Raw genomic sequence first — 18454 nt, forward strand, 5'->3', positions numbered from 1 at the left:
GTGGATAAGACTTTGGACTTTCTACGGGAGGTCCTTGGTTCAAATCCTCTTAGGAACACCTTATACTAAGGGTGTGTTCGCGTGACGGTGGGCACATAGGCTGTCATCCACGCACCTTAGCCCATCACTTCCATCCTCCTCTTCGACAATCCTACAGAGCGACAACAGTGTGCAATGCTTGCTCTTCAAGTTCACGCTCTGGATCAGGGACGATGGTTTCCATTGACATCAAAGATCGTGACTCAACTTGCAACGCCGCCGCCCAGTTCTACCAAAGGTGTGCAGGGTGTTCACTCCAATTGACTGAGCGACTAACTTGTGGGGTTCATTCCGCAGCTTGTCCCCCACTACCTACAAAGTGACCAATATTTGAAAGAGTGGTATCCCTTGTGGTACTCGAGTGTGTATAGTGAGTATAGTGAGTAGTATGGTGTTTGTAGTTGGGTGAAATTCCCATGTATGATTAAGAATGGAATAAGACCTTATGAAAAAAAAAAAACGCAAGCAAGCATGTACCTAACGTGGACATATATGTGCAAGAGGTGTTTGCATTGTAATGCTTAGGGGTCTCTGTAGCACCTTGATTTCTGCCGTTTTGGTCCTACTTGAACGGTTGTTTTTCAGTTCTTTTCATGAGCCTTTTGGGGGTCAGCATATTGACGCGATGTTAGGAGCCCCAGCTACGAACTCCATCTACGTCTGCAACCTCCCGCCAGGAACCGACGAGATCTTGCTGGCTGAGCACTTCGGCACCATCGGTGTTCTGAAGGTAAGAGACAGCAAGGCCTAATTAACTCTCTGAGCTATGGAGTCGATTGTTGTACACTGTTTGTTTGATGTTGTGATTGTTGTTGGAGCCCTGCCTTGAGCACCTTGATGTCGATGCCATGCTCTTTGATGATACTGAGAGCACCGTTTCCGTCTGCCGCAAGTCAGGCAGTCATGTTTTTTCTGCTGTTGTGGATTGTGGCTTGCATAGCCAAATCATGACCGAGCGATGGCAGGTGGCGTTGTATAGATGCCTACCTTATCATTCAGAGCATGGCATTGTAGATGCTTAGAGGGGACATATCCCTGTATGTCATCTGACCAGATATCCGTTCCAGGACGACACAGGGCATAAAATACATACGTTGATTAGGTTAGACTAAAGCTAGAAGTAGTGGTTCTAATGAACGATACTTAAATGCTAGAGCTAATTGAGTACTCATTTCAAGGCATGCCACGTGTCAGCCCCAAGCATGTGCTATCCCTATTTGGGGCAGGTTTTAGAGATTGTTCAGCCATTGTGAGCCATGAAAGTTGTGAGGTGAGGGAATGCACAGGGATTAGACTAGGTTCTCTAGTGAAGGTATCACAAGACCTTGAGGCATTGGCACTGTGAGAGTGCTCCGCAGGGAACACATATCCCAGAGGAGTAAGGAACCAGTGCAGTCAAGCATGTGAAGATGGGCAACCAGTTTTGGAGCTTTTGGGCCAGCCAGATGTTCAAAGTTAAGTAGGGGCCATTTGGCAGCCAAAGTGGCACATGATAGTATTTTTCTTGGTTGTGAGCTGGTGGACAGCTGGCCAATCAAATAGGGGCGAACCTGCTTCTAAAAAGGGTGTCCTCCTTCCTCTCTTTTTTAAAATTATGCGTTGACTCATTATCAGTTCTCAACACCCCTTTCGCTCCTAAATACAGCCCTAGAACTCATTATTAAGTAGCAGCCTGGAACTTGACAATCTCTAGAAGTTCTACAGTGCTTTCAGCTTGCAGTAGAATTCAGCATTTTGAAGTAGGAGTTCACATGGCTGTTTCTCTCTCTTGGAAATTAAGAGCATGGCCAGTAGTTGTTCAGTTTTCTCAGCGTTTACCTTGCATTTCCACACTTTAATATCAGTAAAGCAAGCCTTGAGAAGGGAGGGGGGACCAATTGCGTATGTTGTCGTGTTAGTGAATCTCGTGTCTTTGTTATTGCCTAAACAATTCAATGCCTTAGTGTCACAAGTGTCATCTCTAGACAAGATGACTATCGGGGAGGAACAATAGGGTTAGGGATCAACGAGAGCGCACCTGGCATTGACACGCCTTAAATTACAGTGAGGTTTAAGGATGCATATGGTTGAATAGTGTACGTTTGTGATGGGTTTTTGAGGCACTTGCCTGCAAGAATGATAGGCTGGGAACAAATGGAGCATAGTAGCTAGGCATTTCATGATGATGGAAACTGGACGAGGGCCGCGTGGAGGGGGTCCCATCCCTAGCTAGCTTGGGGAGCCTCACAACCCCTAAAGTGTGCACGGGGATGTGAGGTGCCCCCTACAAATCCAGCCCATATACCCCTTTATAGGGTATGATATACTATTATACTTGCATATGGGATTAAGGTCTAGGCTTCCACGTCATAGTCACAGGGAATGGGCATTTTTAGACTCGGGAATGTTGGGGATGGAAGCATCTTCTCGTTCCCATTCCCGTCCCATGTCACTCTATAGTCATAGGGAATGGCCATTCTCAATCTTTTCCGTCCCCGTTCCTTGTCCCCATTTTGCGTCCCATGTGACTATGTTCCATGTGTCCAATGGAGGGAGCCATATGCTTAAGCAGCCCCCCCCCCCCCCCCCCCCCCCCCCCCCGTGCGAAGAGAATCTCCAATGTTATGCTGCGGGCGGCAACAACCTTGACCACAACGCCACTAAGAACCCACAGACGTAGGTGAACGATGACCACCATCAACATGAGGCACCCTCCCTCCATCAATAGGAGGAGACTTCAACCAGACGCCCATCACCACACACACAATTCCTCCTCAGTGTGTGAAACGGCTGGCACAACTCCAGACAACACACCATGAGATTCATGAACAGAAGGGCACGGGCAACACCGGGCGTACGCCGTAAACTCGCTTTGATACCATCGATGGAAATCAGATAAAGGCCGCGTGGAGGGGGTCCCAACTCCTTTCGGTCACCTAGCCACCCTTGGGATCCTCACAATCCCAAAATGAGGTCTCCCTTACAAATCCAGCGTATATACCCCTTTATAAGGTATAATATGGGATTAAGGTCTAGGCTGCCATGTGTCCAATGGAGGGGGCGTAGGCTTTAGCCAACACATTGAAACACGTTTCCTAAACGATTCATAAAAATCCCAGACGTTTAAAAAATGTTGTATACAAATATGCGTGAAAAAAGCATGATGTTACTAAGATGCATAAATAAACTTGACAACTGCGGTGCATATGTTCTATCATAGAAATCATGCATTACTTGCTTTCAAATAGAGATAAGAGCATAGATAAAATGAAAGGCAAAGTTCAAATTTCAAACTTCAAACACATGCAAAATATGAAGACAAATTGGCAACATGATGTTTTTTTTAAAACCATAAAAAATATAGTGTTTTTTAAACATGTTTCAAATGCTAGGTATGAAACACCTTTTGTAACTATTTGCTCTATTTCACATCATGAAATCCATGCTTGGACACTAGACAGGTGGAAGAAGACATGGGGACAGGGTCCATAAGGTTTGATTAAGAAAAAGCACCATTCTTGGTCAAGAAGCAAGAAAAAGCAAAAAGTCAAACAGAGTTGACCACGAGTCAAGGTCACCATTGGAAAGAGGAGATTGAGCTGGACCAAAAAGCTAAAAGGCGCTTTCTCAAAAAGTAGCTCTAGGACCAAAAAGCAAGGCCCTGAAGTTATAAAAGCATAAATCAAGAACTTTGGCTATTATTAATAATATTTAATAAAAAGGCAAAAGCAAAGCAAAAGCATCACTTTTTGGCAAAAAGCAAGGCTTCCCTAATTATAAAAGAAGCATGAGCCTCTCTTGAGCATCAAGTTGAAGAAGAACCTCTTCATCGCGTTGCCATCTTCATTCAAGCGTGGAGATTATCTTCTTCATCATCATTTATGAACCAAATCATGGAGTTTTTCATCGCCACCCACTGATTTTAGAGCATCTCTAGCAACTGTAACGCCACATCACCATCTTTCCGTGCGACTGTATTGATCCGTACAGTTGTACGAATTGCACGGACAGAAAATTTCAGAAACCCTAAAAATTTCAAAAATCCTAAAACTGCTCAAAAAACCCCAAAAACTGCTTTTTGGAGGTTTTGATCGCCCAAAAACCATTAAAATAGGTTCTATATCAGTTTTCTTGTCAAAAAGAGCTTTTCTAGAATTTTCATCATCGACAAGGCTATAGGAATTGTGGAAATTATTCATGGGATGAGCAAGTGGATTTAGAGCTGGGACATGGAACTTGGCAATAGAGCTTGGGCATGAAGCTTGGACATGAACATGGAACACAGAGCTTGGATTTTGGATTGGGATTTGGACTTGGACTTGGACTTGGATTTGGATATTGGATCCGGTACTAGCCCGGTGAGAGATAATTGTGGGTCATCCCCGTGGTGTGCTCGACATCAGAGATCTTGTGCGTCGACATCGACATCGACTTGGATATCCTACGTTGGCATATTTGTTTGTTTTGTATTCATTGATTGTATTGATCCTAGCCAGCGTGCTCGTGGATTGTTCCTGAATAAATTCCTGAAAGGGGGCACACATGGTTAAGTCTATCACTGCACGCCCCGCTGGGCTTATAGTGGTATCAGAGTAGGATTTCTCTTGAAGAAACTTTCTTGGGGTGACAGAGCCATGTCGAGAGCAGAGGGAGACCAAGGGCCTAATGAAGGGAACAATGATAAGGCGGATCCAGGACTTCAGGATGGGAACTAGGGTCATTAGAAGAGTATCACGACTTTTAGCAGTTTAGGAGATTTCTCTGAGACGAAGTAGTCCTTGCTTGGAGAACCAAGAGGGAACAGGACCAAAGAGGAGCTCAAATGTTTGAAGATTTCATCAAGGATCGAGCCACCGAAGCCAAAGGAGTTGAAGCTGCTAAAGTCTATCTTCGGGCCAAAGTAGTCACCATTGTAGGAGGATCTAGAGCTACCCGTTCTATTTATCATGGAGGAGACAAGGAAGCTACTCCTAGGCCTACTCTTTCAGATGCAGTTTCTTCAGGACAGGTAAGGGAAAGGAAGGCAAAGAAGCCAGAGAGATCGGAAGATCATCAAATTGACATCATGACAGGAAGTTCGACAAATGGCTTGCAGTGGTGCTAAGCCCATTGCATGTTTCGACAAATAAAGCCATGGGATCTTTGTGAACCAAAGCTAAAACAGAATCCTTTTGAAGCATTGAGACTTTATGCTAGCAGAAACTTTCTGACCTCTGTCTTTCCTCTTTTTCTCACAGAATGAAACACAATATGTTCTGGCTTTTCCATCCCTGATGGATCCTTCAAAACAAGTTTCTTTGGGGATAACCTGTACATGGTTTCAATAAACTGTCATGGAAAACATTATATATCTTCCAATGATTTGAAAGGTCCAAGTGATGACATACATGGTTGAAATTCTTGGTATCCTGAAAGGTCCATATACCATCATTCCCTGACTTTGGCAATCCAAAGATATTCAATGGGTGCAATAATCCTGCTGGTGTTTGTCGATCAAACTTGATCTTCTGACAAAACAAACATTCTCGAATCATAAAGTTCAATGTCCTTCTCGTACTAGCCCAATAAAAGGTAGCTCTCCAAAGCTTGAAGTGTAGTCAAGGTGTCTCTATGTCCAGGTAGGGAGGAGCATGGCACTCTTCCATTACTTTGGCCTCAATCCCTTGTGTTACACATGACCTGGATCATAGTTTTTCCATACGGCAACCATATGGCAAACGCATATGGGTATGGAAGTAAAAAAAAAGTACGGTTCACACTCCCAAGAAATTCCATACGTTGGATACCATACGGCACCCTAAATTTAAGGAAAAACATGCTACATATGACACAAGAAACCAAAGAAACTTGAAACTGCAAAGATTTTGGGATTAGAAAAAACATAAATGATGTAGAGCCAGAATCCAAACTCCGAACTTTATATTATTGTAACTTGTTTACATCATACATGTATGATCAATGATGTATCATGTAAAATGTTACATAAGTAGGGACTAGGGAGTGTGGAGTGGGCAAATGCCAAAACCTATCACTTGTAGGCATAGTTTTTTCATACGGCAACCATACGCCATACGTGTATGAGTCATATGGCAACCATACGACATACGTGTATGAGTCTGGAACTATGAAATAAGTATGGTTCAAACCTTGGAGAAATTCCATACGTGGGATTTCATACTTGATTCTTAAATTAAAGGGTAGACATGCCATTTTCAAAGAAGTGAACCATGAGAGACTTAAAGTATGTGAAAGCCATGATAGATGGTCTATCATAGTTTTCACAAATTGACCATGTTTCATCCGTCATGACTTTCACACATTGACAACTAATCTCTCTGTCTAGAGAAGATGCAAAACATTTTCTTTTTTGGCTGGAGTATGAAAAGTTTTTCCATACGTGACCATACGTTACCATACGCATACGGGTATGGAAGTATGGAATATTTTCCATACGAGTATGAAAAAAACTATGACTTGGATTTGTATCATAAGAAAACCCTTCTAGATGACATAAAAAGTCACCAAATCTGTATTCTACAATCTGTTCCAAAACATCTTTGAAATCCTCTTTGGTAGCATAAAGATCCTTCATCAAAGTGAAATCCACAAGGGCTCAAGGCTCTCTGAGATAATGCATTTGCTATCTTGTTCTCTTTGACGTTCATAGGCCACAGCATGGTCTCTTTGGTACAAGATTGCTCCAATGCAAGCTCATCATGTTAAACCACAAAAAAGGTCTTGAACATCCAACACTGGTCCTCTCTTGGACTTCGAGAATTATTCGCTATTGGATGCGAAATGGATGCTAGGGAAGTACTTCAAGGACTATCCAGATATACTTCAAGCTTATGAGGAAGCGGTTGGTCCAGATGTATTTGAAGTACAGATATGGACGATCAAGACAGATTCAAGAGGGAGGGATTGTGCCTCTAGCTCTCTTCATTGTATGTATATACATATATATATATATATATGTATATATACATATATACATATACATATACACATATATACATACATACATACATACATACATACATACATACATACATATATATATATATATATATATATATATATATATATATATATATATATATATATATTTTGGACTGGAACTGACCATTATTTTGTTTATATAATGGCTATTTGGACATGCTCTAGTTTGGGTGGCAACGATGCTAGAAAGCCCAAGCAACAAGATTTGTATATGGATGGCAATGATGCCAGAATGAGATTTGTATATGGGAGGCAACGATGCCAGATGACCCATTGGACGGCAATGATACCCGAATGAGATTTGTATATGGGAGGCAACGATGCCAGATGACCCATTGGACGGCAATGATACCCGAATGAGATTTGTATATAGGAGGCAATGATGCTAGATGACCCATTGGATGACAACGATGCCAGATATATTGGACTTCGCAGTCGGGAGGTCATTGCGACCAGATGGCCCAGATGACTGTATTGGATTTTGCAGTCGGGCGGTCATTGTGACCAGATGGCCCAGATGACTATTGGATTTCACAGTTAGGCGGTCATTGCGACCAGATGGCCCAGATGACTGTATTGGAGTTCGCAGTCGGGCGGTCAATGTGACCAGATGGCCCAGATAACTATTGATGAACTCTCGGGCGGTCCCAGTGACCAGATGGCCTTGAGGAAAAGTCTGAGTGGTCCTAGTGACAAGATGGCTCAGCACGGCTTCGATGAAACTAGACATGACAATTCATGAACAGGAGGATCATTACTTGTGCATTGCATACTGATGTATTTTTGAATTTCTTCGACTTTGAGTGCTGTTTTTGATGCGTGGACAATGCTTGGATTTATGGCATGTGATAGTCCATTGGGCTCCAGACTACGTGGCCAGTACCTGGAATACCCAATAGACATGAATGATGCATACTTGTTTGTTGACTAGCTTGTGTCTAGTTTTTGCAGAAGGAGTATGCATTTATTTTATCTAACACACATGTGACAGGCCATGAAAATGTATGTAACACGCGGAAGCTCTGTGTCACCAATTGGCCGACCATTTGGTCCATCTCTAGATTTTGTCTCTCGTTCACTTGAGGCCAGGCCAGTGTCTCATGTGAAGAGGCCAGTATTTTGCTGACATGGACGGGAGCCAAACTGTAGTAGGATGGTGTCGTATGGACGGGAGCTAGACTGGTGCCACCCGTGTATGACCTGGACTGTGTTCGACCCATGGGACTGTCACGCCATGGAAGAGCCAGTATTCGTGCCGTGTTTTGCCTATGGGACTGTCACACCATAGGGAAACTCGTGCCTGGAACTGTGTCTTACCTATGGGACTGTCAAGACCAAGTTTTTATGTTTTACGTCGTGCCAGTTTTGTGCCGACAGATATTTTGTACTTGTTCCATGAACGGGAGATATGTCCATGTTACTATTTGCACATGCACACATGTTTTGCATGTTTGAAACTGTTTTCGCATGACATGTATTTGTGTGTTTGCCTGCTTGATGTGTTACTTACTGAGCGGGGACGCCTGCCAGTGAGTCGTGAAGTCTGCTCTGTATTCTGACGAGTTTTAGTGCATGTGAACAGGTGGTAAGTATATGGTACATGTTGTTTTTATTATTTTATTTCTAACCTTTAGTTTTATAAGGTTAAGTGTTCGCATTCACTTAAATGCGGGCACCCCCTTTGGGCACCCACTTAGGGGCTAAGGTGGGGAGCCCCACTTAAGTGAGTGTGGGGGTGGGCATGGTCACCTACCCACACTCCTCACCCACATGCAAGCGTAGAGAAACTCCACTTTAATTTTATAAAAGAAAACCTCCTCCTTCAAGCGTGGACACACCACCCGGCGGATCGCTTCTACCTTGCGCTCGTTCTCTAACCGGCGACCATCCCTTTGCGCATGCTTTCTTCTCCATCAGTGCTGGCGACTCCACAGGCTAGAGTGGCTGCGCATGCCTTTTCACTGGCGATTGTATGAGCTATTGCTGGCTGTGCATGTTCTACTACAGGCGGCTGTACCTCCAGAGACTGCAGGCGACCCTTAGCCAACGGCTGCCACCTGCGCTTCAGTCCTGCTACAGCCGGCTGCTTGGCCATATTCTCTTCCGGTCATAGCCAGGCGACTGTATACTGCAGCCAGGCCACTACAGCAGCACAGAGGCGGCTGTTTCTACTTCAGCGTGCTGCCTCTGCTCCTACAGGCGACAGAATATCCGCTGGCTGCGCTGCTTGTTCCTTTTGCAGGCCGTCGTGGGTCACCTCCAGCTAGCATCGCATCTTTTCTTCAGCAGACTGCGCCCGTTTGCCCACAGCATAGTAGGCGGCTGCACACAAGTGGCTGTGCACAGCAGCCAGTCAGCAAGTCATTACTTTTTCTCCAGGCGACTGTACTCTACATGTTGCACTTCCTTTTCAAAGGCGGCGTCTTCCGTCTTCAAGTGGCTACAACTAGTGTTTTTCTCTCATGTAACTGTACACATGGGTATTGGACTTCTTCAGCCATCCACAAGTAAGTGAATTTCAGATTTTAGTAAAGTATTTTTGTGTTAAATCTGATAAGGGATTCCCGACTCCCTATACGGCCAACACCCGTACGGTGCCGGGTTGTCCAAGCTATATTGGTGAACCTCGGTCCAAAGGTGCTGAGATCGGGAGAGCCAGGCGTTAGTATGAGAGCGCCTGTTTGTGCGTGGTTTCGGAACACCAGTGAGGCGCGAGTCCAGTGAAAGCACAGGACCGTAGAGATTGGACCACACTAGTGGTCATTCTGCTTCGAGCATCTACATCGAAATTCGATTTCGAGCCTATTTGTTTGGTACTGTTTTCATATGTACATGGACATCATCTGGTTCTTGGAACCCATGGAGCATTGTATTCATTAAATACTCCCAATAAATATATCATATATTGAGGGGGGGGGGTCGGCCCGTTCCGGCCCCAGTGCTGGTGTCCATCTTTCCATTTCATTTCATTTCAATTTCAAGTTGTATTAAGTTGTCCATTTCAAATTTGTGGTTTTAAAGTTGTGCTATTAAGCGTGTGGGTGTCCAACGGAGTCCTTCCCACTTGACGGGATCGGTTTCATTGGTACGCGGTTGTTTCCCTCTTCCTAGTGGGGAAACGAACCTGTGTACTGGACATCCCGCTTTTAGCAAACTTAAAACACAATGGACAGCCAAGGCAACCCTTTGGAAGTGCCAAATTCGAGGGGTCCATCTAGTGCCTCTCGTGGGTCTGATGCCCTGCGAGGTAGACACAAGCCCCTTGAAAGGGTTGTTGATAGTGAATCAAAGGGTCAACTATCTCCAGGAAAGACAGTTATGCTTGAATAAGAGCCTGATGCTATGAGGGCTGAAATGGAACATATGAGAAAACTTTTGCAGGCTCAAGAGCAAGAGTTAAAGTTTTTGCATGAAGATCCCCATCTGCAAAGTGCTATTGAAGCCAGGAAGGCATGGTAGATGTAACTTTTGAATCAATGGCTCGTGAAGTGGGCAAGAAACCAAGGGAGTTGGCACTTGCCTACCTCCTCCGCAAAGGTGATATCAAAGAGGGGGATGACGGAGAGCTGAAATTCAGAAATCCACCTCATTTGAAGCATGGAGATCCCGCATCCCAAAGGCTGAAATCTTTTATGCAAAAGGAAGAGGTGACAGTCACCTCTCGACATGCATCCTCTCTACAAGGCACAAAGCCTGACAGATATATGTATGCCAGACTCCAGTGCTCATGGAGGGCATGAAAGTCACATGCATGCAAGACATGTATCTCATGGTGACAGGTCTGCTTCTAGAAAAATTTTGCCTTCTGAGTTGTCTCATGGAGAGACATTGCCATATGCCGATAAGTCACATGCATCTGAATTTCGAGTTCGTGGAGCACATGCCACCGTGCCCCATGAAACTTCTATGACGGCCCACGGAGCCCATGCAGATAGGGCTGCTTTGTTGGATAAGGGGAAAAGAAAAAGAGAAGACCATGAGCCTCATGCCAGGAAGCTCAAGGAATTCAAAGCAGGTGACAAATCTGTTAAATTTGATGCTTTTCATGGTGAACATGATGCTTCTAAGGTATTAGCATTTGTGGCACAGTTCGACATTGCGTTTAGCGATGAGGACTTCACAGAAAAGTCAAAAATGCGCCATGCTAGCATGTTTTTGAAAGGGGCTGCTGCTCATTGGTGGATCACTGAAAAGATCACCAAGGATCCCATTTCTACTTGGAAGAAATTCAAGGATAGATTTTATGCTCAGTTCTTGCCACCAAATGCAGAGCAAACTCTCACTCAAAAGTGGGACAGGCTGGAACAAAGAGATAATGAAAGTGTGCAACAATATGTTAACAAATTCTGGAAAGTGTTGCTGGAAGTGACTCCCTTCATGCAAATCACTGAGGATGAAAGAAAGAGGAAGTTTCGTTCTGGACTGCATACGTTGCAACAACTCACAGCTTCTGCTCTTGCTCTACGGAGCAATTGGTGCCCAAGATTAAGCAGGATCAAGGAGGTTCAAAGGGGAAGGACAAGGCTGTCCCAAATCAGCAAAAGGGTGGACAGCCACCTAAAAAGAACTTGCGGGAGCCCTACAAGGGTGCCAAAGCTGAAAATAACACATCTAAAGAGCAGGGCCCAAGGAAGAACAAATTCGGCTTAATCCCGGAGCAAAGAGAGCAATATGCCAAGGATGGAAAATGCTTTTCTTGTGGTAGCAAAGACCACATGTTTTGACAATGCCCAGATCGCAAACCAAAGCACGAGGACAAGCACACCAAAGCTAATGTACATGCAGTTCTTGATGTGCAAGGAAATACAGGTCATGATGCAAAAGAGTGAATATTTTGCAAGGCTTGGGGGCAAATCAAGGATCAGCCCGCACTCTTCATGTTTGATGACTGTGCAACTGACAATTTCATCTCGATGCAAATGGCAGCTGCATTGGGTATTGAGGTTGAAAACATGGGACCTCAGATTGAAGCCGAAGCTGCATTTATTGGTAAAGAGGTGCAGGTTACCCCTTTGATAGGGAAATTGCGCATCCATATCCAGGGCTACCTTGATAATGAGCATTTCCTAGTTGCTCCACTGAATGGATGTGATGTATTGTTGGGCAAGCCGTGGCATCATAGGCTTGAGCCCCGCAAAGACTACAAGTCTAATATGATTTCTTTTATGCATAAAGGCCGCATGCATTTTATTGATGCTGGCAAAGAAGGGGATTCCATCCTACTTGTATCACACATCCAAATTAATAAAGCAATGAAAAAGAGTCTTCCAGCGTACTTGGTTTTTGTGCGTGATAGTCTTGTGTCAAATCATCAAAATGTGGATGCTATGTCTAATGATAGGCTGAATTTTCTTAATGCATTCAACGACTGTTTTGTTGACTCATTGCCCGGTGAATTACCTCCCCAAAGGCCCGAAGATCATCGCATAGATCTTGTGCCAGGTAGTTCTCCACCCAACAAACCCGCATACCGAGTGAGTGCTGCACAACAAGAAGAAATCATGAAGCAGGTCAACGAGCTTTTAGAAAAAGGTTTGGTTCAGCCCAGTTCCTCACCTTACTGCTCTCCTGTGCTTCTTGTTCAAAAGAAGGACGGATCATTCCGTATGTGTGTAGACTATAGAGCTTTGAACAAGCTTACCATCAAGAACAGATTCCGAATTCCACGTATTGATGATATCTTGGATAAGCTTGATGGCTCAGCTTGCTTTAGCAGACTTGATTTGAAGAGTGGTTATCACCAGATACGCGTGGTGCCACAAGATGTCCATAAGACTGCATTCAGGACAGCCTTCGGATTATATGAATTCTTGGTAATGCCTTTTGGTCTCATCAATGCTCCTGCTACTTTTAATCGTATGATGGATAGGATATTCCGACCCCATCGCAAGTTCACAGGAGTCTTCTTTGATGATATCTTGGTTTTCTCCAAGAATGAGCAGGAACACAGAACTCATTTGGTCACAGTGTTCGAAGAGTTGCGAAAGAATAAACTTTTCGTCAATGCCAAGAAAAGTGAGTTTTTCCTTTCAGAGATTCATTATCTGGGACACATTGTATCCAAGCATGGAGTTACAATGGATCCTGCAAAGATAGAGACCATTCGCAATTGGCCCGAATTGCAAAACGTACATCAAGTACGTAGTTTTCTGGGATTATGTTCGTACTACAGGCGTTTCATAAGGCATTTTGCTTTGATTGCCACTCCTCTACATAATCTCACGAAGAAGAAAACTGCTTTCAAATGGACTTCAAAGGAATAGGATGCTTTCTTACAGCTCAAGCATGCGATCATATGTGGTCCAGTATTGATTGTTCCTGACTTGCACAAGTCATTCGTGGTTGAATGTGATGCTTGTGGTGATTGCATAGGAGCTGTCCTAAATCAGGAAGGGCATGCAGTTGCATACGAGAGCCGTCGTTTGCATGATGCCGAGCTTCATATGGATATTTATGAGAAAGAGCACTTGGCTGTAATTCACGCCTTAAAGATTTGGAAACATTACCTTCTTGGGGCTGAATTTGTAGTCAAGACAGATCATCAAAGCTTGAGATACTTTCTATCTCAAACCAAGCTTTCAGAGAAGCAGATGAGAATGGCAAACTTTCTTTCCATGTTTCATTTTCAGATTGTGCATACTCCAGGAAAGAAAAATGTGGTGGCCGATGCACTATCTAGGAGGCCTTATGTTGCTGCAGTCTCAGTGGCCTCTCATGGAGACCTATCTCCTATGAGAGATTTGTATCATTTGGATGCTGATTTTTGCCATATATGGACTGATTTAATGGCTGGTCATTCACATGCCTCTTATGTTATCAACGAGGGTTATCTCATGAAGGATAATTGCCTATGTGTGGTAAAGGATTTGCGTCCAAAGGTTATGGACGAATGTCACGCCCCACCTTATGCTGGTCATAGAGGTATTATGCCTACTACTCGCATGATTCAGAGGTATTTCTTTTGGCCGAGCATGCGTAAAGACATTGAGGCTTATGTGCGTGCATGTATTACTTGCCAAAAGGTGAAATTTGACAGGCAAAACCTCCAGGTTTGCTTCAGCCATTGCCTATTCCCTCGCAACCTTGGGAAAGCATTACTATGGATTTTATTATGGATTTGCCTAGATCCCAGCATGGGAATGATGCTATTTGGACTATTGTGGACAGGTTTAGCAAGCAAGCTCACTTCTTGCCCGGGGACGCCTGCCAGTGAGTCGTGAAGTCTGCTCTGTATTCTGACGAGTTTTAGTGCATGTGAACAGGTGGTAAGTATATGGTACATGTTGTTTTTATTATTTTATTTCTAACCTTTAGTTTTATAAGGTTAAGTGTTCGCATTCACTTAAATGCGGGCACCCCCTTTGGGCACCCACTTAGGGGCCAAGGTGGGGAGCCCCACTTAAGTGAGTGTGGGGGTGGGCATGGCACCTACCCACACTCCTCACCCACATGCAAGCGTAGAGAAACTCCACTTTAATTTTATAAAAGAAAACCTCCTCCTTCAAGCGTGGACACACCACCCGGCGGATCGCTTCTACCTTCCGCTCGTTCTCTAACCGGCGACCATCCCTTTGCGCATGCTTTCTTCTCCATCAGTGCTGGCGACTCCACAGGTTAGAGTGGCTGCGCATGCCTTTTCACTGGCGATTGTATGAGCTATTGCTGGCTGCGCATGTTCTACTACAGGTGGCTGTACCTCCAGAGACTGCAGGCGACCCTTAGCCAACGGCTGCCACCTGCGCTTCAGTCCTGCTACAGCCGGCTGCTTGGCCATATTCTCTTCCGGTCATAGCCAGGCGACTGTATACTGCAGCCAGGCCACTACAGCAGCACAGAGGCGGCTGTTTCTACTTCAGCGTGCTGCCTCTGCTCCTACAGGCGACAGAATATCCGCTGGCTGCGCTGCTTGTTCCTTTTGCAGGCCATCGTGGGTCACCTCCAGCTAGCATCGCATCTTTTCTTCAGCAGACTGCGCTCGTTTGCCCACAGCATAGTAGGCGGCTGCACACAAGTGGCTGTGCACAGCAGCCAGTCAGCAAGTCATTACTTTTTCTCCAGGCGACTGTACGCTACATGTTGCACTTCCTTTTCAAAGGCGGCGTCTTCCGTCTTCAAGTGGCTACAACTGGTGTTTTTCTCTCATGTAACTGTACACATGGGTATTGGACTTCTTCAGCCATCCACAAGTAAGTGAATTTCAGATTTTAGTAAAGTATTTTTGTGTTAAATCTGATAAGGGATTCCCGACTCCCTATACGGCCAACACCCGTACGGTGCCGGGTTGTTCAAGCTATATTGGTGAACCTCGGTCCAAAGGTGCTGAGATCGGGAGAGCCAGGCGTTAGTACGAGAGCGCCTGTTTGTGCGTGGTCTCGGAACACCAGTGAGGCGCTCTCCGCGGAGTCCAGTGAAAGCACAGCTCCGTAGAGATTGGACCACACTAGTGGTCATTCTGCTTCGAGCATCTACATCGAAATTCGACTTCGAGCCTATTTGTTTGGTACTGTTTTCATATGTACATGGACATCATCTGGTTCTTGGAACCCATGGAGCATTGTATTCATTAAATACTCCCAATAAATATATCATATATTGAGGGGGGGTCGGCCCGTTCCGGCCCCAGTGCTGGTGTCCATCTTTCCATTTCATTTCATTTCAATTTCAAGTTGTATTAAGTTGTCCATTTCAAATTTGTGGTTTTAAAGTTGTGCTATTAAGTTGTATTAAGTTGTCCATTTCAAATTTGTGGTTTTAAAGTTGTGCTATTAAGCGTGTGGGTGTCCAACGGAGTCCTTCCCACTTGACGGGATCGGTTTCACTCTGGGGGGTCTTCTTTCAGCCCTAAACACTCCTGGCAACATGTTGATGCAAAACGTAGATATAGAGAGAGAGTAGAGAGAGAGTAGAGAGAGAGAGAGAGAGAGAGAGAGAGAGCTGGAAATTTAGGTATATTCATACAGTACAAAAAGGTACTCTTACACACAGCCCTAGGCTGCCTTGAATAAAAGGTGAATAACACCCAAAACTGTCCCCCTATGGGACTCCTATTGACCCAAACTTCTAGAGGGTTGAATGGTCAGAACTATGAGCATCTTGGCCTATTTATAGGCTCTTGAACCAATAAATGAGCTGGTCGACTGCTGGTCGGCCAGCCGACTGGCATTAATTTCCTTAAAGGTGATGCGCCTCTGTAGCCGCCTCAGTCTGGTCAGCCGACAGCCATTTTTAGCAGCCAACAATCCCCTCTTGCAGCCTGCCTTGTCATCCTGGTCCCCTACAGCCAATTCAGCACTTGATGCTCCAAAATCTGGTCTTTTTCCGATTCATAGTCTTTATCTGGCTGCCCCCTTCTGGAATTAGCCTTGAGAAGGTACATGGCATTGATCATGCACATGACATTCCCCTCTGCTAAACTTGATGACGGGAATCCAACCTGCTCTTGGATGACTGTCATCATCCCAATCTTTTCCCGAAATCCCTCTGTCATCCATCCATCCCTGGCAACCCTTTTCTCTGAAAGCCCGGCCTGTTCTCCAAAACACTCTGTCTCAGACGAAGATCTATGCATCTGTTCCATCTAGTCCACAATCCATTCCTGCCCCGACTTTGAACACTGTCTTGGTCTTCATTCCTGAGAAATGAGTCTGGCACTCTCACATCGCCCTTGGAGGATAAACCTCTCTTGGGACCGTTGCCCGGGAACCTATCTGGCTCACAGGATTGCCATCCCCTTGACTTGGATATCCTACATCGGCATATTTGTTTGTTCTGTATTCATCGATTGTATTGATCTTGGCCAGCGTGCCCGTGGATTGTTCTTGAATAAATTCCTAAAAGGGGGCGGGGCCTGTTCCCCGCTCAATGTGGTGTACTGTGCAAGATCTCCATTTCCTTTTCTCTTTCCCCTCTCTCTCTTTATATTTTTATCTCTTGGATACGTGGTCTGTCTGCACGTCCCGCGGGGCTTACACCTTTCTTTAAGCATGGAATGCATTTCATTGCTACTATAAAATGGAGCAAGTTATGGACATCAGAGAAAGGAAAGTTTCAGCATGGCTAGTATGTACAAGTTAGAGAAGCAGTGGGATTTGGTTAGACCCGGAATAGCTTGGGAATATGCGAAAAGATTCAACCACGCCAAATAGTGGAATTTCCTCCATAGCAATTCGAATAGTTTTCGGAAGGGGGCCAAGTCCTCTATTGGAGCTTTCATTTGGTGTTAGGTGCGTCAATCGTTAGATGCATGTGTTGTCACACTCCTCCACATGGTCAATAGGCAGGTTGGACAATAGAGCACAGGGCCTGGGTAGGCAGGAATTTCGGTCAAGTGTGTAGCAGTGGGATAGTGTTGGGCAAGTGTAAATCACAGCTGAAAACAGAGGTAGTGAAAGCAAATAGAAAACAGAGATGTAGGCCCAGGTACAAGACATGTAAATGCTAGAAACTGATGTTTACTGTTGAAAACTGAGCACGAGGGGAGCCCGTAGGTGAAGCAAAAGTAGCTGCTAATGACCTCAACTGGATGCAAAAGAATGAGATAAACTGGGGGAAAGGGGGTCAGTCCTTATATACTCCCCCAGAGTGCTGGTCGGCCAGATGTAGCAGGCCGACAACAGGACAATAGCATAAAATGCTGTAAAATACCTAAAAAATGGTAGAAAAATGTTGAATAATATCTGATAAGATATGCCAACGTAGGGCCTCATAAATGGCCAATACAAGCATGAAAATGGTGATGTAGACCATTTGGAGATGATATAATCCAACACCTCCTCTTTAGTGCTAGAGGGGCAGTCCAACGCTGAAGTAACATCTCCATAGTAGCTCTCGGAAGTGGTTTGGTGAAGAGATCAGCCACATTGTCCTTGGTAGAACAGTAGGCTAGTCGAAGAAGTCCCAACTTGATCCATTTATGTACAAAATGATAATGCACTTCAATATGTTTGGATCGTCCTCGTATCACAGGATTCTAAGGTAGAGCAATAGCACTCTGAGAATTGGAGAAGATAGTAATCGGGGAAGTATCGGCACAGCACAAATGCTCCAGAATCTGATGAATCCGAAGTGCCTTAGTGGAGGAGACAAGTTAGGATTTATACTCAGCCACGGTGGAAGAAGCAGAAATAGTCCTCTGCTTTTGAGACTTCCAAGAAACCAATCTAGAATCAAGCATGAAGCAATATCCAGATGTAGACCTCCGAGTATCAATACAGCTTGCCCAATAAGAATCTGTGAAGCCAACCAAATCAGCACCACAAGAGTAGGTGATGCCATAATCTGAAGTACCTCTTGAAAGAAAGTGAAGCAAAGTTGGGTTTGTTGTTTTAACTTAGAGTAGGCCTTGTTTAGTCTTTTCTTGCTCTAGCTTAATATAGACTTAGTTTGGTTCTTTTCTATGTTTTGTGATTCTTTGTTGTTATACCTTAGAGCAAACTTT

At 44.6% G+C, this 18454-nt stretch overlaps 1 protein-coding gene across 3 annotated transcripts in view; it reads left to right on the forward strand.

Annotated features, from left to right (window-relative positions):
- Positions 1-513: 513 nt before the first annotated feature.
- The window catches only part of LOC147616871 (transcription initiation factor TFIID subunit 15-like), a 32506-nt gene continuing 14565 nt past the window's right edge, over positions 514-18454 (forward strand). For all 3 annotated transcript variants that reach the window (XM_086776518.1, XM_086776516.1, XM_086776517.1), the window contains exon 1: positions 514-769. Coding sequence is in view for 2 of the 3 variants with exons in the window: in XM_086776516.1 (XP_086632642.1) it covers positions 557-769 (213 nt within the window). In the remaining variant the exon portion in view is untranslated. The remainder of the gene's footprint in view (positions 770-18454) is intronic.

The sequence above is a fragment of the Cibotium barometz genome, chromosome 37, assembly GCF_041138505.1.
Source record: "Cibotium barometz isolate CiBa-2024 chromosome 37, ASM4113850v1, whole genome shotgun sequence".
NCBI classification, from domain to species: Eukaryota; Viridiplantae; Streptophyta; class Polypodiopsida; order Cyatheales; family Cibotiaceae; genus Cibotium; species Cibotium barometz.